The 24726-nt window shown below is 38.8% G+C and overlaps 1 protein-coding gene across 4 annotated transcripts in view; it reads left to right on the plus strand.

Annotated features, from left to right (window-relative positions):
- fbn2b (fibrillin 2b) overlaps window positions 1-24726 on the plus strand; it is a 139099-nt gene that overhangs the window by 104727 nt on the left and 9646 nt on the right. For all 4 annotated transcript variants that reach the window (XM_057841188.1, XM_057841189.1, XM_057841192.1 and 1 more), the window contains 31 exons: window positions 2794-2919; window positions 2996-3118; window positions 3204-3329; window positions 3447-3572; window positions 5374-5496; window positions 5608-5730; window positions 5850-5975; window positions 6066-6188; window positions 6322-6444; window positions 8148-8309; window positions 8452-8520; window positions 8603-8728; window positions 8801-8926; window positions 8995-9144; window positions 9235-9306; window positions 10567-10692; window positions 10773-10898; window positions 11314-11439; window positions 11516-11632; window positions 15786-15914; window positions 15984-16103; window positions 16207-16332; window positions 18044-18196; window positions 18849-18914; window positions 19010-19135; window positions 20293-20412; window positions 20482-20604; window positions 20695-20826; window positions 21324-21449; window positions 21554-21760; window positions 24511-24636. In XM_057841188.1, the coding sequence (XP_057697171.1) occupies window positions 2794-2919; window positions 2996-3118; window positions 3204-3329; window positions 3447-3572; window positions 5374-5496; window positions 5608-5730; window positions 5850-5975; window positions 6066-6188; window positions 6322-6444; window positions 8148-8309; window positions 8452-8520; window positions 8603-8728; window positions 8801-8926; window positions 8995-9144; window positions 9235-9306; window positions 10567-10692; window positions 10773-10898; window positions 11314-11439; window positions 11516-11632; window positions 15786-15914; window positions 15984-16103; window positions 16207-16332; window positions 18044-18196; window positions 18849-18914; window positions 19010-19135; window positions 20293-20412; window positions 20482-20604; window positions 20695-20826; window positions 21324-21449; window positions 21554-21760; window positions 24511-24636 (3873 nt within the window). The remainder of the gene's footprint in view (window positions 1-2793; window positions 2920-2995; window positions 3119-3203; window positions 3330-3446; window positions 3573-5373; window positions 5497-5607; window positions 5731-5849; window positions 5976-6065; window positions 6189-6321; window positions 6445-8147; window positions 8310-8451; window positions 8521-8602; window positions 8729-8800; window positions 8927-8994; window positions 9145-9234; window positions 9307-10566; window positions 10693-10772; window positions 10899-11313; window positions 11440-11515; window positions 11633-15785; window positions 15915-15983; window positions 16104-16206; window positions 16333-18043; window positions 18197-18848; window positions 18915-19009; window positions 19136-20292; window positions 20413-20481; window positions 20605-20694; window positions 20827-21323; window positions 21450-21553; window positions 21761-24510; window positions 24637-24726) is intronic.

The following is a 24726-nucleotide window of genomic DNA, read 5'->3' on the forward strand; positions in this document are numbered from 1 at the left end:
TTAAAAAAGCTGTCCAAAGACGTCTGTTTTTCAATCATCTTCGCTATCGTGTGGGCTTATTATTTTCGGGAACAAATCTGATGCACCTACGTCATTATCGAGGACACGTGCACATAGTTAGATAATCTGGGAAGAACATAGCCCGTCCGCCATCATGAGTTGTGCTGCCAGCAGCACGCAGCCAACAGCAGGCAATGTTGGTGTACTACATTGACTGACTCTGAGCAGCTATAAGTGTGCAACGTGCAAACACCCCATTAATGGCGGCCAACCACTAGAGGGTGACGTACACAAATCTCGACATGGATTAGTCAATAGGGTAGACAGGCATATTGATGTGTCAAGAGGCACAGGCCAGATTGCGGTCGTTAACAAATTATTTATAATATCTCTGCGGCCCGGCAGAAAATGCGCCACGGACCATTATCGGTCCCCGGCCCAGTGTTTGGGGATCCTGCTTTAGGGGGGCTCTATATCATGGAACATGGAAAATGTTTTATTGGGCCCCTTTTGGCCACAGACCCTTATATTGACAATACTTTCCCCACTTAAAGTGTCCAGACTTATAGGTATACATACTCAATTGAATGAGATTCAATAAAAGAGCATTTGGCAAATGAACATCTTTACAAAGCTTTCTTGAATATCATTCAGTAGAGGGCAAACCTAAGGGTACGTTAAGGACAATGTCACAAAAGATCCTAGATTTACACCCCATTTTACAATGTTCTTTATAGGCCTCTTTGTGGGAATCAGTTAAGATGTTTTTGCGTCAAGCATTCGAAAATAAAACAAACAAAACATGGCTGACCTTGGATGAGGTAAAAGTGCTCAGTTTTGAGTCACGATTTTTGCCGTTTCTGTTGTCGATTTTATTGGTTTAGTGACAACAAAACATTTGCACCCTATTGCATTTTCTTTGACACAAAACACCCAGAATTGTGAAAATGTAAAACTTTATTAAGTCTTTATAATGACACGAACCTTTGAGTTTAAGAAATTTTATTGTATTATGGTTTTATTACTTAGTTGCACAAAATGGAAAGATAACAGACAGACCAGTCAGTTGTGTCTAATGGTCTTCAACAACTAATGTACAATAGAGTTAAAAAAATAAAATAAAAAATAAAAAACAATGACAAGCTGTGTATTTGGCCCCTGTCCTGTCAGTGGGCCTTGCTACCTCTTAATGCCACCTCTATGACATCAAAATTATGGAACCAGAAATACTGTACAAAAAACACAGTAATATAACATTTGCCACGAACATCTGCAACAGATCAGAATCAATGTTTTTCTATTAAAACTCATTCACTCCCAGCCATTTTCACTGGCGCAAGGCCTTTCGCTCCCGGCCGTTTTACTGGATTTTGACTGATTTTGCAAGGCCCACAGAAAATTCTGTTCTATTGCTATATAAACATGGAACCTACCAAAAGAAAGATTAGAATCTCTTCTTTCAGCAGAAAAAAAGGTTAGTTCATATCTTTTTCCATTCTTTAGAAATCAACTTTAGAAAATAGCTTAGTTTTAGCAATTTTTCCAATTTCTGATGAAAAAACAGAGAAATTGAGCTTTTTGTGAAAGCATACATTTCAAACAAAACTTTGACTTTAACACAGCTATTTTTTGCTTTAGTTACAGCCCAAACATCTGAATAATGTTTTCCTTTTACAAAATAACATAAACAACAAGACAAATAGAGCTTTTGATCGCAAAGTAACAATTTATTTACACATAACTAAACTACTGAACTGTTGAACTATTTGCGCACATAACGAGGAAGGCTCTCGGCTGCTCCCGGTTGAATGAGGTGGCTCCCAGTAATCGAATGAGTCCGGATCAAGATCGGTCTCACTTTTTTCATCATCTTCATCATTGGTTTCAACATCGGGCTCAGGAGTAATGCAACGTGAGCTCCGCAGAACACGTGTGGAACCTGACGCTGTTGTGGACATCACTGTCTGTCTCATCAAGATAGATTTTTTTTTTATCCTTCTTTGACGATGGTTTCGTTTTCTTTTCAAAACACTCTTCCAGTGTCGTTTGCCCTATTTTTTTCCAGATCATTCTCCACATTTTCTCAAATTCTCACCGTCTTCACAAGATCCCTCCAACTTCGGTTTCCTGACTATTTTTCTTCACTTCCTTTCTAGGCCCAAGATGAGTTCTTACAAAATGCGCTACTGCCCTCCAGTGGCCAGTTTTATTGCTTTAAAATGAGTATTCAGCATTGTGCATTGCAGTTTAGGTGCAGCAGAACCTAGAGATGCCTCTTGTAAAAAATAGATAAATTAAAAAACGTATAAATACGTTTTTGGGACACTGAAACAATTAAAAATAGAACATATTTATACGTTTTTGGGAGCAAATGAGTTAACATGAAAATTTTTTTTTTTTTAATTATAATAATTAAGGAAGAAATATTAATTTTGTATGTGTTATGCTACTTGAAGTTGGCTGTAACTAGTTCTTCACTAACCTGCCAATAAGACCATAGAGAAATGCTGGCCATTTTGACATCTGGTTGGTTATATCAGAAGGAATGACTGATTCTGAAGACCTGAAGGAGACTGACATGGCTGCACATTGATTGTGTTGGGCAAAAAAAAAAAAAAACACATCTCACATCCATATCCAAGCAATACAAAATCATGAGAATAGACCAGTGGTTATAAATCACATTAATTTTATGTATCCAATAGTACAATTAAGGTTGTAAATGTAGGTAGGCTGATATTAGAGTTGGCCTAGCTGTCAACACTTTCTAAGTATTATCGTTTTCTTTGACAGATGTGAATGAGTGCCAGCTGAGTGACAACTTGTGCAAGAACGGCCAATGCGTCAACATGCCGGGAACCTACCAGTGCTCATGTGACACCGGCTACCAGGCCACGCCAGATCGGCAGGGTTGTGTTGGTGAGTTCACATTATTCCACAATTTAGTTAACAATCCATAGGGATAGTGTGGTCATATATACAATTTATATTTTAGATATTGATGAGTGCACCATCATGAATGGAGGCTGTGAGACCCACTGCACCAACTCTGAGGGCAGCTATGAGTGTAGCTGCAGTGAAGGCTACGCTCTCATGCCTGACCTAAGGACATGTTCAGGTACACCAATGCACTTTCGCCACACAATTTCCTCCTTATTTTCACCAGCAATTGAATATATCAAAATAACACCCATCTGGATTAGATATTGATGAATGCGAGGAGACGCCAGACATCTGCGACGGAGGCCAGTGTACAAACATTCCCGGAGAATACCGCTGCCTGTGCTATGATGGTTTTATGGCTTCTATGGACATGAGGACCTGCATCGGTGAGAAGAAAAGACATTTGAAATCCTTCAAATAACCGGCTGTATTTCTTTGTCAGTCATAGGTTCAGTGCCAGAATCACTCACATGTTTTCTATGTGTCTGTTTTTACACGCGCAGACGTAAATGAATGCGATTTAAATCCAAACATCTGTCTCCACGGCGATTGTGAGAACACTAAAGGATCCTTCATCTGTCACTGTCAGCTTGGATACTTTGTCAAGAAAGGGTCCACTGGATGCACAGGTGCCAATGCATACAAACATAGAAATGCACTAACCCATGTGTGTCAAACACAAAACCCAAGTCTAGCCATTTCATTTCAGCTAAAGTGTCATTTTCCCCCAGATTTTTGTCATTAGTGAAAATGCATTTTGGATTACAAATACTAGATTACGTTTTTAGCTGCTTCTGATTTCGCAACTAAGTATAATTCGATTACTTATTGTTGTGTATGTGTAATAATGTGAATTGATCATACATTTCCTATTTTGCCCTCCAAGGGAAGACATAAGTATGATGTGGTCTATGACAAAAATGAGTTTAACACTCTTGCACTAATTGGTTGTCTATTTATGCAAAATGTGTTACAACTAGTGTTAGTAGTAGATAGATGGACTTTGTCAACAAGTATGTTTTCTTTTAAATTCACTCTTTAGAAAAATGAAAAAAATCTAAGTAAAATTCATGTTACATACAATGTATGTCAGACACTATTTTGTGTAAACGGCTTTCTAAAAAGAAAACAATGTACAGTGTTTGTTTGTATGTATCCACTCAAAAAAAATGAAACGGTACTTATGCAAGAACCTTATTTCAAGTGGTTTGACACAATTGGTTTAAGTGACTATTAAGTTATGTAGTTAAATGAAAAATGCGTAAATGACTTAATAAACTACTTAAACAAGTTAAGCAATTCATATTCAAACGTTTTCTTGCAAAACGTGTAACCACTCCAAAAATGTAAAAGGTATTTATGCAAGAATCTTATTTCAAGTGGTTACACACAACTGCTTTAACTATTAAGATATGTCATTGAATGAAAAATGATTTAAGACTTAATAAACTACTTGAACAAGTTAAGCAATTCCTATTCAAACCTTTTACATCCAAATATGTACCCACCTTTTGTTTTCTTACAATAGGAATGTAAATTTTACATATTCATTGTGATGGTTTTAATATTCTAAATGAGTGGGGGACCCTAGAGCAGAACAAGGGTCTAAGCAATTGCAATTTGTACCCTGCTGTTGCGCTCGCAAGTAGTAATGGAAAGACTTTGCATCCTTTGAGTAAGCACTGTAATAAGTTTTGTCAATGGAACACACTCCGGCTATTTACTGACAACACTACTTATAGCCGTGGTGTCACTTCACCCACAAGTCTTTGCGCCTGCTTTTTTTTCTGACACTTGCGCTTAAACTGGGTGCAGCTGATTAACTCTGCTTGTACATTTAACTCTGCCAGGGGTGACTATGTTGAACTCACTTAATTGACACCGCACCAAGAGTGATCATAACACTGCTAGTGTTAAACAACACCCAAATCAACAGCAATCAACTCAAAAATAATTTAGACCAAAAATCAACTCCACAGATTTTGCTGTGTACGGCAACCTCAGAAGGACAAATGTCATACAATTTGTGCAATCACGTTACATATAATTAAGCGATTCTTTTTCATAAGTGTTTTAATTGACTCTCTTAAATGATAAATACAACAATGGATTCAGTAATGTTTAAAAACACAAAACTAATGTGTATATACAAGGAAAAACACTTACATAAAAGTCAAAATAGAACCTATTGGTTCTCGCACCACAAGTTAGTACTATACAATTATTCATTTGCTGCCATTGACGGTGTTAGACGTATAATACATTTTGACTGGGATGGCTGCCAGCCCCTCACAGTTCAAAAGGACTTTCTCAACCAATGAATGAGTTAATGTTATGTTTACTTAGTTACATTTGTGTATTTGTCTAACGCCATCAATTCAGTGAATGAGTTAACATTTTAATAGGCACTTTTCTTTAATATATTTGCAGATATTGATGAGTGTGAGATCGGTGCTAATAACTGTGACATGCATGCCGCGTGCATCAACGTTCCTGGCAGCTTTAAGTGTCGCTGTCGTGATGGATGGGTGGGAGATGGCATCAAGTGTATCGGTGGGTATTCCAGATTTCCAATTTTAGCCACTTCCTTGAAATACTGTACATCATTCAAACTAACTAGACAAAGCTTTACGATGCATGTGGACTATGAACTCTTGTGTGTAGATATGGATGAGTGCGCAGCAGAGGACCACAACTGCAACCTGAATGCAGACTGCGTCAATACGCCAGGCTCTTACAGATGCACATGCAAGGATGGTTTCAATGGGGATGGCTATTCCTGCTCAGGTAGGACTTTTTTTTCTTAATGTGGTCCCAAAACTTTAATTGCTCACATATCTAAAGTTCCTGCAAAACATCTGATTGAAGCAGAACTGTCATGACCGATCAATACTGTTTTGACTCAGACATGGATGAGTGTGCCGACAACGTCAACTTGTGTGAAAATGGCCAGTGTCTAAACGCTCCGGGAGGCTACCGCTGCGAATGCGAGATGGGTTTCACACCAACAGAGGACAGCAAGGCCTGTCAAGGTGTGCATACCATACTTCCTCTTTTATTTACTTTATTTTAATTATTTTCTCGAGTAGATATTTTAAAATGCCCTTGATGTTTTGTTACAGATATTGATGAGTGTAATTTCCAAAACATCTGCGTGTTTGGAACATGTCAGAACCTTCCCGGGATGTTCCGCTGCGTCTGTGATGACGGTTATGAGCTTGACCGTAGCGGAGGAAACTGTACAGGTTAGTGTCAAGAGTCAGGAATGCACTAATAGACAAAATAATATTTTTTTAATACTCTCTTTCCATTAACATTGTCATTGTTTGCTGAGATGTCATGCATAAATGAGTTTTTGTGTACTACTGTGTACTGCAGATATCAATGAGTGCGCCGACCCAGTGAACTGCATCAATGGGCTGTGTGTGAACACACCAGGAAGTTATCTGTGCAACTGCCCGGCTGACTTTGAGCTCAACCCCACTGGTGTCGGTTGTGTAGGTGAGTCAGACTGCCCTCATTTTAAGAAGTTTAAATTTGTGTTAGTTGTGCAGTTGAAATACTGTTAAAGGGGAAGTTCAGATTTTTTGACATTAGGCTTAATCTTCGAGTTAGCAGGGGTTTAATTAGTCGGTGGAGTTGATTTCAATCAATTCTGTGCAGTTTGTTAGTTATCCAATAGTTTCAAGGCTCTGGAGTGGCTAAGCTAGTGGGAGTCAATGGGACCATCCTAGCATGCCAATAAAAAAACAACATATGCACACAAGAAAATCACCGATGGCCCATGCAATCAATAGTGTTGTCTATGGTTTCAGGATAAGTTATTAAAACTTACCATTGCATGTCAATAACTGTAGTATGAAGAGCAACATTTGTAATCCAGCTGGTTTGTAGGTAACCGGCTGCAGAGTGGAGTGATATTTTTTCCACCTTTGTGTTTATGTCATAGCCAGCAGCAAGTATCCACAGTTTGTATTGTTCCTCGTTCTTCATCGGGAATTTGTGGAAACGCTCATTTGCCCATTTCTTATTTTTGTTTCCACAGCCTCTAAATGCATATTTCACTATGTTGCCGTTCTTCAGTCAAGACTCCATAGACTGATGCTGCATTCGAGGACAGTGGGAAGTCAGACTTTTCCAACCTCCGACCAGGAAAAATATCATTAGAATGCCACTCGAACTGGGAGGCCCTAGTAGCGAAGTCAGAAAAACAGTACGCCGACTTCACGAGTGGCTTCAATCACATGTCACTCGACAAAATGCGCTGCCCGTCAAAAACAGACCGTCAAAAGTAAAACTTAAGAAGGCAGTTTACAGTGTGGTCTGGTTACCTTAGCCGTAGTTTTTCCTCCACTATTTGGTTGCTTACGAGAAGGCAGGTTTGCTGGAGGCCCACATGTCTTTCAATGGCCAAAATAAAAAACGCTTGGAAATTTTGAGGTCGCAACTGGTATCATCCGAGTGGGATAAGTCCAACCTTCCTCGAATGCAGCATGAGCACGAGTGGCTGAAGCACTCCTCTCTATTGTGGTCGCATTACGCATCTAAAAAAAAATAGTCCCGCAGAAATAAATGAATTACGGGAGTTTCGTGTGACATTGTTTTAGCCGCATGGGTATTTTGAACAACGATCCTCATTTCGAATTTATCTGACAATGTTAGATATGTTAATATTGTTTTTTTATTGGCATGCTAGGATGGCACCATTGACTCGTGCTAGCTTAGCTACTCCAGAGCCCTGAAATTAATAACTAACTAACAAACTGCACGGTATTTGTTAAAATCACCTCCACCGACTAATTAAACCCTTGCTAACTTGAAGTGTAAGCCTTCCGCTTTAGGTATTTTGATGTTTACAGATAATGAAAACCCCAAATTAAGCAATAACCATTTCAAGAAATTTGATTATTAATAAAAATATTTTTCCTCTGGAAATCAATGGTAGAAATTGTCCTTCCTTGTGTTAATTGAACTTTTCTGATATTTTTTTTTTGTTTGCATCTGTAATTAGTTATATTGAAAACATCTATATTTATTAAGGATTTGTGTGATCTACGCATATACTGTACATGTATAAGTACAGAGATGATCACTCATGGTCTTCAATTTACAGTATGCATTGACGTTTTCTGTGTTTTCGAAGTATCGGCCCTTTTTATAGGTGAAAAAAGTTTTTTAGTTTTCTTGATATGCGCGTCTTTCAGATACTCGTGTGGGCAACTGCTTTCTGGACATCCTGCCACGCGGCGATGGTGGAATCTCCTGCAGTGCTGAGATCGGAGTTGGTGTGACCAGAGCTTCCTGTTGCTGTTCACTGGGAGGAGCCTGGGGCAACCCCTGTGAACTGTGCCCTGCGCCTAACTCGAGTACGTGGAACCTCCTAATCTACTTATTGATACTAGATATGACATTAAATATACAGTATAGTCACTGACTGCAACATCGGAACTGCATTTAAAAAATACAAATTTCTCAGAGAGATAGAATTAACTTATATTTTTTTAACAGCCGAATATCGGACCCTTTGTCCTGGAGGAGAAGGTTTCAGACCCAACCCCATTACTGTCATCCTGGAAGGTAAACCATCAAGCTTTCCTTCTTTCTTTGATCTTTTAAGCTCAATGTGGAACTATTGTACAGTATTTGATTTATTCTCTAGATATTGACGAGTGCCAGGAGCTTCCAGGCCTCTGCCAAGGTGGAAATTGCGTTAATACTTTCGGTAGCTTCCAGTGTGAGTGCCCAGCAGGTTATTACCTCAATGAGGAGACCCGTATATGTGAAGGTAAGAAGATTCAGAACCAACTAAGACCTTATTTATACTTCTAATTTACACTCCACCTTTCTAAACATATAGACATTGATGAATGCACCACCCACATTGGGATCTGTGGACCTGGCACCTGCTACAACACTTTGGGCAACTACACATGCGTTTGTCCCCCTGAGTACATGCAGGTCAATGGAGGAAACAACTGCATGGGTAGGTCACACATCTCGGCCGTTTCTGTTTGCGCCTGGTGCTGATTTGCTTTTTTCTGTGAAATTCAGACATGAGGAAAAGCGTATGTTACCGCAACTTCAATGACACGTGCGAGAACGAGCTGTCCTTTAACATGACCAAGAAGATGTGTTGCTGTGCTTACAATGTGGGCAAGGCCTGGAACAAGCCGTGTGAGGCTTGCCCTACTCCCGCAACCTGTGAGTATCACTCGGTAATTAGATGCCGCACAGTGAGAAGCAATTATGTTGTTTTTTTTCTGTTAATGTTGATTATTCTTTTTTTTTCAGCTGAATATCAGTTACTTTGTGGTAACCAGGCCCCTGGCTTTATCATTGACATCCACACTGGGAAGCCAGTTGGTAAGGACATAATACAGGTCACTACACTGGTCATAACACTACGATAGTCTTTGCTCAATTTAAATCCTACATGTGCCTGCAGAGGTACTTCTACTTACGAACGTCTCTACATACAGAATTTTCAGGTTACGATATGCCTGAAAAAATATTGCCTCTTATGAAAGAAATTTCAGGATACAAAAGGCAAAAATACAGACTGGACTGCTACTCGCAGCTCCCAGAGTTTACTGAACATAACATAATTATCGCTAATCTGCCATTGGCTATTGCCTAGCATCTTACTGGCATCCAGTTGGCTAAGATGGACCTCTACTGCATGTGTATGTGTGCATCCATGTGTCCTCTTCATTCGCACCTCTGGCAATAGGCGTTCCGATAGCTTTACGTACTGTAGGTACATTAACTTTTATTATTTTATCTATTCTTTGTTTTTTTACATAATGCATAACTCTCATGTTAAGTTAATTGTGCAATAATCTAATTGTAACATGTATTTGTTACAAGTTTTGATGCATTTTTATGCTTTATAAAACATTTATGTCTGAATTTTTGGGGTCTTGGAATGGATTAGGGCATTTACATGGAAAACATGTCTCTTATTAGGGAATTATCTGTTTAAGAAAGAACCAATTAATTTCCTAAGTAGAGATACCACTGTATTAGGTTCACATTGAAGAAAAAAAAAACAACAACAAATTGAGAGATAAAAGTCTTAAGCACACAAGATAAACTCAAAAATTCTAATTTTCACAAATATTATTGCACATGGTCCTTGTTTTTTTTTTTCCTTTTAACCAAGAGGATAAACACTTTTATTCCTTTGCTATTACCACTTCATCTTTATTTGAAAAAATTAGACTTATGCTTTAAAAAGTGTTGTATTTCTCAGATGAGTCAGGAATATTAGAATATTTATCTTCAAAAGATGCAAATTTTTACACAACTTTATTCTTTTACAATAGTACAACTTTAACCAAGTAATTTATGTCTTGAAAATATATAATTATTTTAGTCAATAATATACAATGATATACCTTTGTTACATCTTATTGAAGAACTATTGTAAAAATACAAATTTTGTTTCACAAAATTACAACTTAATAACAAATTAGCTAATCAAATAAGCAAACCAGTAAAAGTACGTAATAGCAAACATCTTTGTATTGTGTTGGGCACCAGTATGCCCATGTGATGAGGAAACTCATGTGTACATACTGTATACGGTTCCGTTCAACCATCCTTTTTTGTCCTTGTGTGCAGATATTGATGAGTGCAGGGAGATTCCCGGCATCTGTGCCAATGGTGTGTGCATCAACCAGATCGGGAGCTTCCGGTGTGAATGTCCAATGGGCTTCAGCTACAATAATATACTGCTCATTTGCGAAGGTAACCCTCGTAAAATAACAGACAGTCTGAAAAAAAAACAATAGTGATTGTGTTTGACATTGAGTTTATATCCTGCACAGATATTGACGAGTGCAACAGCGGAGACAACCTGTGCCAAAGGAACGCCAAGTGTATCAACATACCTGGCAGTTATCGCTGCGAATGCTCGCCAGGGTTCAAACTGTCCCCCAGTGGGGCCTGTGTGGGTGAGTGCATGCTCACTGGAGGTTATCAACTAAATTGATGATACTCATTCATTATAAGCATTTAAGCAAGTATAGATGAAGACAAATAACAGGAAGTTGCGTATTTTTCGAACTATAAGTCAAAAATCTGTCAAAAATTGCTCGATGAAGAGGAGGGGAAAAAAGTCATAAGTTGCAGGCCCAGCCAATTATTAAAATACAGTGCTACCTGTTGTTTGGAATGTATGCTATACATAAACCAAGGAATAATTGCAGTTAGAAATTGAAAATAAGTAAGTTATTGGTAACAAAGCATCCCTGTGATATAATAGGTTTTACCCCATATCTTTCCCTAATATCCTACGTACAGTATGTGGTATTCTTGGAATGCTTGACTTTATCCACATTCACTCATCTGTGTCTTTCATTCTGTCAGACCGCAATGAATGCCAGGAGATTCCTAATGTGTGCAGCCACGGAGAGTGTATTGACACCCAAGGAAGCTATCGGTGTCTCTGCCACAATGGCTTCAAAGCAACTGCAGACCAGACCATGTGCATGGGTGAGAGGGAGCCACATCTGATCTAATGAGCATTTTCTTGCCTTTACTTTTTTTAACACATTTTATGTACTTTTAGACATTGATGAGTGCGACAGACAGCCATGTGGCAACGGTACCTGTAAAAACACGGTGGGGTCCTACAACTGCCTCTGCTTCCCTGGCTTTGAGCTCACCCACAACAATGACTGCATGGGTATGGAGTACACACTAGTTTAGAGTTTTAAAGTGCCTGTAACACCATAAAAAATCTTAAGTTTGCCTCTATTGGTAGTAATATATCTAGTAAAATCAGTCAGCCTCAAGATGCCTCCTTTAGAGATTATTTATCAGGTAATTACCTGGGCTCCTTCTTCCTTAATCCAACTACCTATGATGAAGTCTATAAAATAATCATGACCATGAAGAATTCAAATTCAGCTGCAGCAGATGGAATTTCTAACATAATTCTGAAACACATTTCCAACATTATCACTGCACCTCTTACCCACTGTATCAACTTATCACTACTCTCTGGAGTAGTGCCTCAAATAGCAAAAATTGCACGAATCACACCAATTTTTAAATCTGGAGATAAAAATGATCTGAGCAATTACCGACCAATATCTATTCTGCCTACCCTTTCCAAGGTATTGGAAAGAGTAGTCTACAACAAACTCAGTAACTATCTAGACAAGCTAGACATCATTGTACCATTGCAGTATGGATTCAGAAAGAAAAATAGCACATATATGGCAGTACTTGATGTAACAGAAAAAATCCACGATACAATTGACAAAGGTGACTACGGAGTCGGCGTTTTTCTGGACCTATCCAAAGCATTTGACACTATTAAGACCGATATATTAATTAAAAAACTACAACATTATGGGATTAGAGGCCTAGCACTAGAGTGGTTCAGTAGCTATCTATCTGGAAGACATCAGTATGTCAAGATTAACAATTCCGAATCATCATACAAACTCCTCAATCATGGAGTCCCCCAGGGCTCCATCTTAGGGCCACTCCTCTTCATCATTTACATTAATGACTTTGTTAATTCCTCATCTGTTTTTTATAAAGTACTATTTGCTGATGATACAAATTTATTCTTTTCCCATAAACATCCCTCTGCACTTGAGCAAATCATAAATAGTGAACTAAAGAAAATAGACACATGGTTCAAATGTAATAAACTCTCTCTAAATATCAATAAAACAAATTACATTGTGTTTCGCTCCAATAAAAAACAGCCCATCACACAAATCTGCTTAAACATAAATGGAGAAACCATTGAAAGAGTCTGCTCTACAAAATTCCTGGGAGTCCATATTGATGAGTACCTTAATTTTAAAAAACATATTGATGAGCTCACAAATAAACTGTCGAAATATGCTGCGCTGTTTTTTAAACTGCAACATTATATCCCACTATCTGCACTTCTCACCCTGTATAAATCTTTATTTGAGCCACATTTACAATATTGTAATATCATATGGTGCAACACATTTCCAACCTATCTAAAAAAGCTTGAAATCCTACAGAAAAAAAGTCATACGTGCCATAACATGGTCTGGGTTCAATGCTCCTACTAAATTAATATTTCACCACCACCACCTTCTGAGGCTAAAAGAACACAACTACTTTCAAAATGCTTGCATAATGTATCAGGTCATCCATAAACTAAACCGTAAATTAAGTGATCTCATCCCAATCAGTACTCCTCAGCACACATATACTACTAGAAGAAAACATCACATCACAGGAAAAACCAGAAGTCTAAAGTCTACAAGCTTGGGGATTGTATGCAGAGGACCACAGATCTGGAATGAACTGGACGAAACACTTAAAATGTCACACTCCATCTCTATTTTTAAGAAAAAACTGAAAACTCATCTCCTTGCTATGTATGTTTAATATGCTGTCTTTGAATAACATTCCTTAGATATCACATGTCAAATCCGATGTAATCAGAATTTTGAAATTTCCCATAGTTAATTGCATGTATGTGTATGAATGAGTGTATGTGTGTGTTGTTTGACTGGGCCCCTACTAAAAGCTTTAAATAGCTTATTCGGAGTGTCCCTTTCATACATCTTGTCAGATGAATTGCTTGTATATATGACCATGTTCATGTGTGTACCATGATACGATGTGTGAATAAACTAAACTAAACTAAAGTAGCATTATTATGTGAATTAAAATCATATTTTGGGACAATTCGACTATATAAAGTATCACAATTTGGCAAAGCACTGATGACGAGAAATGAGTCTTTTAATCTGCCATTTAGCACCGCCTGTCATCATAGCGCTCTAGCGCCTCTATCTGGGTGATGACGTCTGCCGAGTTACGATTTCAGCTGATTTAGAATTCAGCCCATTGAGGGGGAAGATTTAGAACGAGGAAAATGCGACAGAGAGCTGCAAAATGTGATCATTGTTGTAATCTCTCTACTCAAGTATTTTTACAGGATATTCCTTTTATCTTTTTTCTATAAGTATTTTCCCCCAATTGCTAAATAAATTGTATGGTCATGAGTCATGACAAATAAGTCTTGTGCTAAATGGAACATGAAATATTAAAAATGCATTTATTCAGTACGACATGGCTAAATTACTGCATACTGGTCAAAACTGCAGACTTCTTATACCTCCCGAATGGTATTTTATGCCACCGGAGTTAGTCCGGTTCTTGTCATTTCCCACTGGGAACTCTGAGACGGACGGAAGAGGGTAAACAAAAGAGGAGAGTGAGAGCCAGGCTACATGCTAATCCGAACCAAGCGGCTCTTCCAAGTCTCTTCCTTGCCTTTCGAAAACGAAAAATCACAAAAAACTACCCCGACTGATGTCACACACAGCGGCGGGGGTGATTGTCTTCACCGATTGACCAGCAAGGGTCGTCTCGTCGTTCTGCTGCAGCCCCGGCAGGCAGGCAGTGCTCGTCGAGGTGTTCTGCCAAATTTTGCACCCTTATAATATTTTGCTTGCCCAAGCCAAGGATAGTGCTCTATATGCGGCATGCCTTTATTGGCCGGTGTTTATAGCGTGCGACAAGCCGCCGGTCGTCGGCTGAGTGGCCTTCTCGGTGGACAGGGAGCATTGTCACCCACAAAATGCAAGCCACCTCCTTATTAAAACGTTTGCCATGATCCCAGTATTTGACATAACATAAAACACGTAGCTTACTCACTTCGTCATCCGTCAAATGGTCTGTAGATTGTCGGACTTGTTTTGCCCATTATTTGCGGTGAACAGGATCTTTCGGAAATCCAAAAAGCCTCACACCACTCTCCCTGATGTTGCAACAAAAGCCTATAACACATTGGGCTGGCGGGACGCAAAAAAATAAACGACTTAATCTGCAAAATCAACTGAATCCGCAGTCCTTCTGCATACGATAGTAATGGCTGTATTGTGAAAATGATTAGTCCGCTGACGTCACATTCGCCTTCTTCCTCAATCCGAGACCGTGGCCGGAAGTCTCTCATTTTCGTAGCGCGGAATTCAAAATATTGAATAAATATATTGATCGCTTCCACACACATCAAGGCGGTCCATTTCATTCAGGAGCATAAAATACTGCGTGTAATACGAAATAAATGTGCTTTTTTGTGTTACAGGCACTTTAACGGTATGAACAATTTATATTAGTGCTGCAACGATTAATCGATTAACTCGAGTATTCGATTGGAAAATAAGATTCGAATTAAATTATGCTGCTTCGAGTATTCGTTTAATTAAAGTGGTGTTGTAATGGTTTTGTTTTGAAAGTGTTTGCATTTAGTTTTATTGATTTGGGTGGATACACTGCCCTCTAGTCTGCCTCATTTTACATGGCTGAATCCAGCTGCTCCCTGTTAAGACCAACATAAGCTGGGTTTTTGTTTGAACATTTTTTTTTCTAATGAATTTTTAATTTAGTTTATAGGTATATTTAGCTGTTTTTTTGTGGGAATATATGTCTGAACCATTTGTTAAGAGCATTGTAAAAAAATGAATAAAAATGATAATAATAAAATAAAAAATATTGTTAGCATTTTATAGCATTTAAGCTAGCAGACTTTTCTATGTAAGTTAGCCAAATGATCGTTTGTTCTACATAAATCCTCATTATTTATTTTTTTTTATACCATTTGAGGGTCAGCTCAGGTATTTCAATTTTTTATGTTCCTTATCCGATTACTCGATTATTCGAACTAACTAGTTCATCGATTAACCGACTACTAAAATAATCAATAGCTGCGGCCATAGAACAATTAATGTGGCAGTAGGTTAACCTTGCAAATAATACGACATTGCCGATTGTTGAAAACTTTATATCCATGAATTTATAACAGTTTGACCTAAATGTTTATAAACTTGCAGACATCGATGAATGCACCGCCCTGCAGGGTCAAGTGTGCAGGAATGGACAGTGCATCAACGGCTTAGGTTCCTTCCAGTGTCTCTGCCATGAAGGTTATGAAAATACACCTGATGGGAAAAACTGCGTTGGTGAGTCTGATTAAGTTTAATACAACTTATTGAGTTCTCATTTTTAAACACATTTTTTTCCTCCTACAGATATCAACGAGTGTGTGAGTCTGCCTGGGACATGTTCTCCGGGAACTTGTCAGAATTTGGACGGATCGTTCAGATGTATCTGTCCTCCGGGTTATGAGGTGCAGAATGACCAGTGTATTGGTATGACACAGACATTTATTGGCTCATAGTTAGCAACTAGGCCAAAATATTCTTCTCTCCTTCACTGCTTACACCATGTTCTTGTGTTCTGGTGCCTTTCCAGATATCAATGAATGCGAGGTGGAACCAAACCTTTGCCAGTTTGGCACCTGTACAAATACCCCTGGCAGCTTCCAGTGCACTTGCCAGCCAGGTTTTGTGCTATCTGACAATAAGCGGCGCTGCTATGGTGAGACAAAGGCTTATTTTTTATTCTTTGTATCTAATCATAATTCATTTTCAAATTGTCAAATAGAATAAGTAATAACACATCTTAAGATGATATTTTGAATAATGCACTATTTTTACTGTTATTTTGTATGAATGAATTAACCAATGATTTTTCTATTTAATTTGATAATTAATTGAAATAAGTACTTTAACTCTTTGACTGCCGTTCACGGTGATAGACGTCCAATCAGTTATGACTGGGAGGGATGGCAGCAATATTTCGCTGCCAGCCCTTCCTAGCCCACCGTCAACAGGTGTCTTTAATACATTGATCCTTCACTACTCCGAGCTTCAAACTTCGCGCCCTCAGTCCATCGCGGATTTTTTTTTTTTTTTTTTAATTTAAAAAAAAATACAGATGAGCTGTCCAGAGCCGATCATGCAGTCTCCCTCTCGCTCCCTCCCTCTGCCTGCTCTTTGATCGTTAGGCAGGCAGTGCACGTGCACTGGCGTTGTTTATTAAAGTTAACAATAGCCACGTTTACATGCTGACTTTTTTTTCATACCGATTCAAATCATTCCGAATGGAAATTTCACATCAGCTGTTTACATGTCACTTCATCTATTCCGATCCAGCGTTTACATGTGTCTGCCTTTATTCCGAAAGGACGTTTGACAACTGCCGTCTGACATGCGCAGATTAATCAAAACAAAGCGTCACGTTGCAAAACATGGAGATTGATCGTCAGATCAGCTGCTGTTCTAACTTTTCGAGTGGAAACAAAACTTCAGAATGACACGCCGTTCATTTAAAAAGTTGTGTGGGTGCGCTGTGCGTGTGCTTGGAAGCCATGTTGCATGTGACGTTACTTACGTCACCAAGTGACGTCACCACGTCAGTACGGAGCATGTGCAGAAAGAACGCAGCCAGACACCATTCCGCTTCCCTGTTTACATGATATAATTTTACTTCTAATCGGTTTGGGAAAAGGAATATTCCACCCCTGTGAATCGGAATGAAATTCCATTCGGTTTGGGCCTGTTCATTCCGAATGAGGTGTTTATATGGAACACATTTATTCGGTTTGAACAAATATTCCGATTGAAATTGGAATATTTGGCTCCATGTAAACGTGGCAAATGATTGACAGATGAATGTGTTCGATCTTGCCAGAGTCTTCTGAAGCGGCGCATGCGTCAGTTATCGTTTAACTTGTTGAACAGTTGCTGTGGCAACTCATTGTGTGGTAGTGAGCAGCTCCGACCGGATTTGAGTAGACTCACTCAGTGAAACATTTAATAAAGCCAAGCATTTTTCTACAACTACTTTATTCTTGTTTAAAAATGATTCGGTGGGACAGTAACATGTTTAAAACTTAATATAATTATTATATTTGAAGTGCTTAAAACATTTATTAAAATATATGTATTTTTTTCATTATAGTTTGGAGGAAAAAAGTGAAAAAAAACATGTCTTATATATATCTCTTGCCAATGCTAAATCAAACTTTTTTGGGGGGGGCACTACTTCACGGTTTTTCACTTATTGCGGCGGGTTCTGGTCCCCATTAACCGTGAAAAACAAGGGATCACAGTACAACTCTTCCTCTATTACTAACTACCACAACACATACCCTGGGCTGTCAGTAAACGAGTGTGTCTGTTTTCAGCCTCAATTATTCCAACGAAACTTTCTAAAACTCTTTTTATTCTCACTTTTTTGACAACAGACACCCGAGAGAGTTTCTGTTTCACCAAATTTGAGGTTGGAAAGTGTTCCGTTCCAAAAGCTTTCAACACCACCAAAGCCAAGTGCTGCTGCAGCAAGATGCCTGGAGAGGGCTGGGGGCTTCCTTGCGAGCTGTGCCCCCGAGAGACTGAAGGTGTGTAACAACACGCATTCATTCACGCAGTGGTAATGCAGCACTGCATGTGGCTATGTGCTCTCAAAAGAAAGTCGTACAAAATAATGGAACAATCAAGCACTGTATATTACCTTTTACAGGGGAGTGATGTCTCATAGCAAAATATTCTTATACTGAAGTGTTGCTCTGGTTAAGATATGTTTAAGATGAGGGGCAGAGAAATACTATGTTCATATAATATACTCAAATGCGGTCTAATATAATAATCAAATTTTAGTATATTGTGTGAAATTCATTTAATTGAGCAGTATGTATGAGTGTTTCCATAGTTTGTGTGAGTGTTTAAATTGTATTTCAAAGCATTCTTATTTTCGTGAATGTGTAAGCATTCATTTGTAGTGGTGAGAGCATTTTGATTTTATGTGTAAAAGACATTCCTTTATTATGTCCATGACTAGTGACTACCTTCAGAAGCCATAAATATCACATCTCAAACATGCTGCACTATTTTACCAAGTTACAGTTTGACCATAGTTTTTACATTGCATTCATTAGTAAAATATGTTGTATTTCATGTAACCTTAAGAAATATGTGGAGAAAGCAGCATTAATGTATGCGCATAATGACATTTGTAAAATAATAGAACTGACCTTTCTATATTTTTTCCAGCTGCTTTTAACACTCTATGTCCCTACGGCCATGGAGCCCTGCCTGGACCTGGTGATGCCCGTGAGGGTGTGTGACATAACACAGAGCCAAAATAACCACATGTAATTGATTATTGTAAACATAATGTATGTCTGAAAAATATTGTTTTTCTTCTCCTGTAGATATGAACGAGTGTCTTGATAACCCAGGCATCTGCCAGAATGGTATTTGCATCAATACAGATGGTTCGTTCCGCTGTGAATGCCCCTTTGGATACAACCTGGACTACACTGGAGTTAATTGTGTCGGTAGGTGGTTGGCAGTGGTGGGGGTTTGCATTGGGGGGGGGGGACTCCTCATCTCTTTCCTGATGGCCGGTTAACGGGGGCGCAGATAGTCCGGGGGACCAGCCTGGGTCCCGGGAGGATGGCGTTGGCCCCTTTATCGGAGCTGTGGGAGATGGGATGGGCCATGCTGGCTACACCCCTTGATTGGCTGGGGAGGTGCTTTGGCCCTGGGGCAGCCCCTGCGCAGTATTTCCACTTGTTTGCAGGACTATCACGTCTGATGGGATTCATGCATGACTGGGTGCAATAGACACACTCAGGTAGAGAGATTGTCGGTAACAGGAATAGCGATCAGGCAGCATAGAATAAGATCAACATATCCACCTTTACATGTAATTCACAAAATACAGAGTTCCACACCTTACATTGCTGATTTGTGTATGCTCCTTACCGCCTAGTTACATCTCTTTTTGACTCACACCCCTCCTCTTTCTCCTCGGTTATCAGGACCCCCACACGGTGTCCACGGAATATACAATTAGCCAACGATAGCACCACTATATTCATAGATAATGGAGGCATTAAATGTCTTTCTTGTTGTTGTTTGTTCTTCTCTTCTATCTCTCCTGTTCTATTTTCCTTTCCGTCCCCCCATAACCCCTTCCTGCTCGCTGCTTTCTCATAATAAATGAAACAATGAATAACCACAATGGGAGTATATCATACTCCCATGTGATACATTGAACTGTTCAGACCATGAGGACATTCAGATTCCCATTATTCGTGTCAAAGCTGCTGGACAGGTATTAAAAAATATATATATATATTATTGAGTCGGTAGGTTACCTAAAAGAAAATAAGTGTTTCTTTTTAACTTAATTTTAATAAAATAATTAGCCCAGATGATGCAAATACACATGTCGTCACACTTTATACTGCATTTTGGCTGTGATGTTGTGTAATGTTCAACACTAGCTCATTAGACGTCATTAGATTACAAACAATTATTACGTCATCTATATGAGAGGAGAATGCACTTAAACATGACTTTCCGCATTTGCCTTTGTGTGCATTTTGTTCCTTTTGAACACCCACTCAAGTAACCGCATATTCGACCTCACATAAAAGACAACATGGAAATGTAGCTGATTAATGATCTTCAACCGTGTCCTCTGCAGACACGGATGAGTGTTCCATAGGAAACCCTTGCGGAAATGGAACCTGCACCAATGTGGTGGGAGGCTTTGAATGTTCCTGCCAGGAGGGCTTTGAACCTGGACCTATGATGACATGTGAAGGTTAGTCATCCAAATAATAGGTACCTTACGTTTGTCTGAAGAAGAATCATACCTGTCTTATTCCTGCAGACATCAATGAGTGCTCAAAGAACCCTCTGCTGTGTGCCTTCCGCTGTGTAAACACTTTTGGCTCCTACGAGTGCATGTGTCCAGCCGGTTATGTGCTGCGAGACGACCAGCGTATGTGTAGAGGTGAGAAGATTTAAAAAATAAACAAATTTAAAGAACATTTCTGGCTGATGAGCATTTACCTATTGTTCCTACTATCAATTCCTTTCCTAGACCAAGATGAGTGCTCTGAGGGTCTGGATGACTGTGACTCCAAGGGTATGACATGTAAGAACCTCATCGGGACATTCATGTGTATTTGCCCACCTGGCATGCAGAGGCGACCTGATGGAGAAGGATGTATGGGTGAGACAACATGTTTCTGTTTTCAAGAGATTTAAGAAATATACAGTACTGTGCAAAAGTTTTAGGCAGGACACCTGCCTAAAACTTTTGCACAGTACTGTATATATATTTTTATAATTATTAAATTTATTAGGATCATGGAAGCTTCCACTTGGGGAAAATATATACATACAGTATATCCTGTATATACATAATATAATAAAAATATACAGTACTGTGCAAAATTTATAGGCAGGTGTCCTGCCTAAAACTTTTGCACAGTACTATATGTATATTTTTATCATTATTAAATTTATTAGGATCATGGAAGCTTCCACTTGGGGAAAATATATACATACAGTATATCCTGTATATACATAATATAATAAAAATATACAGTACTGTGCAAAATTTATAGGCAGGTGTCCTGCCTAAAACTTTTGCACAGTACTGTATGTATATGCGAAAAAAATCTCTCTGACTCATGGCTCTGTCTACGTCCTTCTGTGCACTTGCAGACTTGAATGAATGCAGAGCCAAGCCTGGTATTTGTAAGAACGGACGCTGCATCAATACTGTGGGAAGCTACCGCTGCGAGTGCAATGATGGCTTCGAGCCCAGCTCCACTGGAACTGAGTGTATTGGTAAGACATTGATTACCTACACTAATACTCTGTAAAGAAGGAGTGGTTGTAAATAAATCGAGTTGAAACCCACAAAAATCATGATGTGCTGCCCCCCCTTTTAGATAACCGCAAGGGCTTCTGTTACATGGAGGTTCTCCAGACGATGTGTCAACAGTCGTCCACGAACAGGAACAGCGTGACCAAGTCCGAGTGCTGCTGCAATACAGGTCGAGGCTGGGGCTCGCAGTGTGAGCTCTGCCCATTGCCTGGGACCGTCCAGTACAAGAAGATGTGCCCTCTTGGGCCTGGCTACACTACAGATGGGAGGGGTAAGCAACTGCCACCTTGAATAAAAAAATTAATGCTTTATTTTGGACATGAGAAAAAATAAAAATAATAGACAAAACAAACGAAAAACAAAATGTTTTTTTTTATTTTATTTTTTTTTTTAAATCAGACAGAACCAATGATATTCTTGAGATAACAGACACAATAGTTAAGACAATAATAATAATGATAATCATAAACAAGATCAGAATTTATTCATTGTGTCCAAAAAGGAGTAGGATGAAGCATTTGCTTATTAAAACCTACCCCCCATTTCTATTCCTTAATTATATCTGTCCGCCCTATGTAACTTGTCCTCATGTTAACAATGAAATAAACTAAATAACCATATACATAAGATGCAAGATAAACAAAAATAAACAGGACTTAGCCAATAACAGATATGTGAAAACCCCCAGTAATTTAACCCCTTCCTCTTCCCTATACCCAGTGAAAACCATGTGCTTGTACCACTTCCTAAACTGGGTCATGCTTGGACATTGCTTGAGCCCCTCATCTAGTTTATTCCACAGCTTCACTCCACAAACTGAAACACAAAAACTTTTTAATGTAGTTCGTACCCTCTGATGCTGTAAGTGAAGCTCCCCCCTCAAACTGTATTGTCCTTCTCTGTTAAAAAATAATTTCTGTATATTACCAGGAAGTGACCTTTGGGACTTAGGGCAAGGTAGTAGGGCAAGGTAGTATTGCCCTACTACCTTTATTACAAGTAGGGGGTCTATTTGCGGCTAGCGGTGTTGAGTTTGCGCTTTCACCATGCTTTGATTGAAAACAAAATCTCCTTAAGTAATTGCCTAAACATATATGGGAATGTTGTCATGATCCTATGAAACCGAAGTCAAACTTGGTGATTCTACAGGATTTTTCGAATTATAAGGCGCACTTGAAATTTTTTATTTTCCCCAAAAATTGATAGTGTAATTTCTAATCCAGTGCGCCTTGTATAAATTCTGGTTGTCCTTAATAACCTTGAACCTACTATGTTGTAGACATGTGCCGGTATGATATTCTGATGTTATGATAACCTTAAGCAAATATTACAGTTTCACGGTATCATGGTGCTGCAATTGCAGCTCTAAAATGTGTCACTTTGAGATATCTTGGTTTAAAAAAAACTTTTCCATTGAACAGGATTTTTATTTTTCAAAAAATATTAGCAATTTAAAACATAAGTATAATGTTAAATACATTTTAATATATACTATATGTATATATATACATACGTACATATATATATTCTAGATAAAATTAAAATAAATGCAGTCCTTTAGGTGAGCCTAAAACCACAGCCACAGCTCAATATTATTACCATTCGAACAAACATAATTGAATTGTTTCCCATAAAAAGCATGTGTGTATGACTCGTCTCATGTTCACGTTATACACACACTCTCTTTCTCAACACAGACAGTTGCCAGAGAGAAAAAAGCACCACGTTTTACCACCGCTGTAGACACAATAAACACTCTTGTAGCTGGAGAGAAACGTTCATGACAGTGTTTACGAATCTTCAATTTTGTATAAATGCGAAATCATATTGGAGATATTGCCTCCTCGGCAGCCTACTTCCAATAACATGTTTTACATGTTGGTTGGCCCTCCTCTAAGCCACGGCCGTCTGTAGCTTTTCTGTAGCCGAACAGTTGAGAAGTTTTACCTCCTCCAGCCATCGTGTAGCACAGCTGACTTACTGACACTGAGGAACAACCAGTGGAGGAGGGTTGAGCTTTACAGCTGCAAGCAAGGGATTTCTCCATGCATTTTTGGGACATAAAATATAGCTAATACCTTAGGGACAGTATTACATTAAATTTTTGCGGTTTTGAAACCTTGACATACCTTGAAACCGGTAATCAGCACATGTCTACTCATTTGTAACATAACGAGTTACACTGCACCAGTAAAGTGCTCAAGACACGCATTCATCATTAATAAAAGAATACAACAAATTATAAATGAATTACTAAATAAAATAATAATTACAATGTTAAAAGATCAAAGGACAAAAGCAGTACATTGATGTAATAATGTTCTTAATATAGCTTTCCTTATAATCCAAAAATACATTTAACAAGCACAGGACCTTAAAAAAAAAAAGAGAGAGAGAGAGAGAGAGAGAGAAAAAACACGCACACAATAAAGAGGAAAAAACATAAATGTACCTTGCACTTGAATGTCATATTTTTTTTGCCGTAATTTTATTTTACCAGACACCAAGAACAAAGATTATCCATAATAGTAATAACAATAAAATTGAAAATATCACACTAAATGGGCATCTGTTAACAAACATATTAACAGATGTTCAGATAACTGTGGCCTGAGCCCTAAACAGCACAACATATCTTGATCGTAACTTTTGATCTGACTTCAAATCATCACCAAGTCCATTAAGTCTTCGTCATCAGTTCACTTCAATCAACTCCTCAAACTTTTTAAGTAGAGAGCACACCTAGAGTGCCCCTTCTTGCAGCTGTCGGTGTGTGTGAGTGTGTTTGGGGCAGGCAGGGGACACCAACAAGGTGTGAAAAAAAAAAGTGCAATTTACAGTCCAGAAAATATGGTGCCTCTGGCGTGAACACAACACTGCTCATCACCAAAAGAACCCAAGCAAAGCATGGTGTTGGCAGCACCAGAAGCATTTTTGAATGTTTGTCTCTCGTCAAGCATGAGTTCCATGACAACCTCACTTCAATTACAAGAGGGTGTGTACACTTGTCTTTCAATCCAGATATCAACGAGTGTCAGGTGATGCCAGATCTTTGTCTCAACGGCCAATGCATCAACACCATTGGTTCCTTCCGCTGTCACTGTAACGTTGGCTACAAGACCGACTTTACTGCTACCTCATGTACCGGTAAGGCTGACCCCCTGCTACGATAATGTTATTTCCTAATGGTCAGTGTTGTTTTGATAAGGCAACAGCTTCCCTGCTTTCTATTGCTGA

This window comes from Corythoichthys intestinalis, chromosome 7 (genome assembly GCF_030265065.1).
Source record: "Corythoichthys intestinalis isolate RoL2023-P3 chromosome 7, ASM3026506v1, whole genome shotgun sequence".
NCBI classification, from domain to species: Eukaryota; Metazoa; Chordata; class Actinopteri; order Syngnathiformes; family Syngnathidae; genus Corythoichthys; species Corythoichthys intestinalis.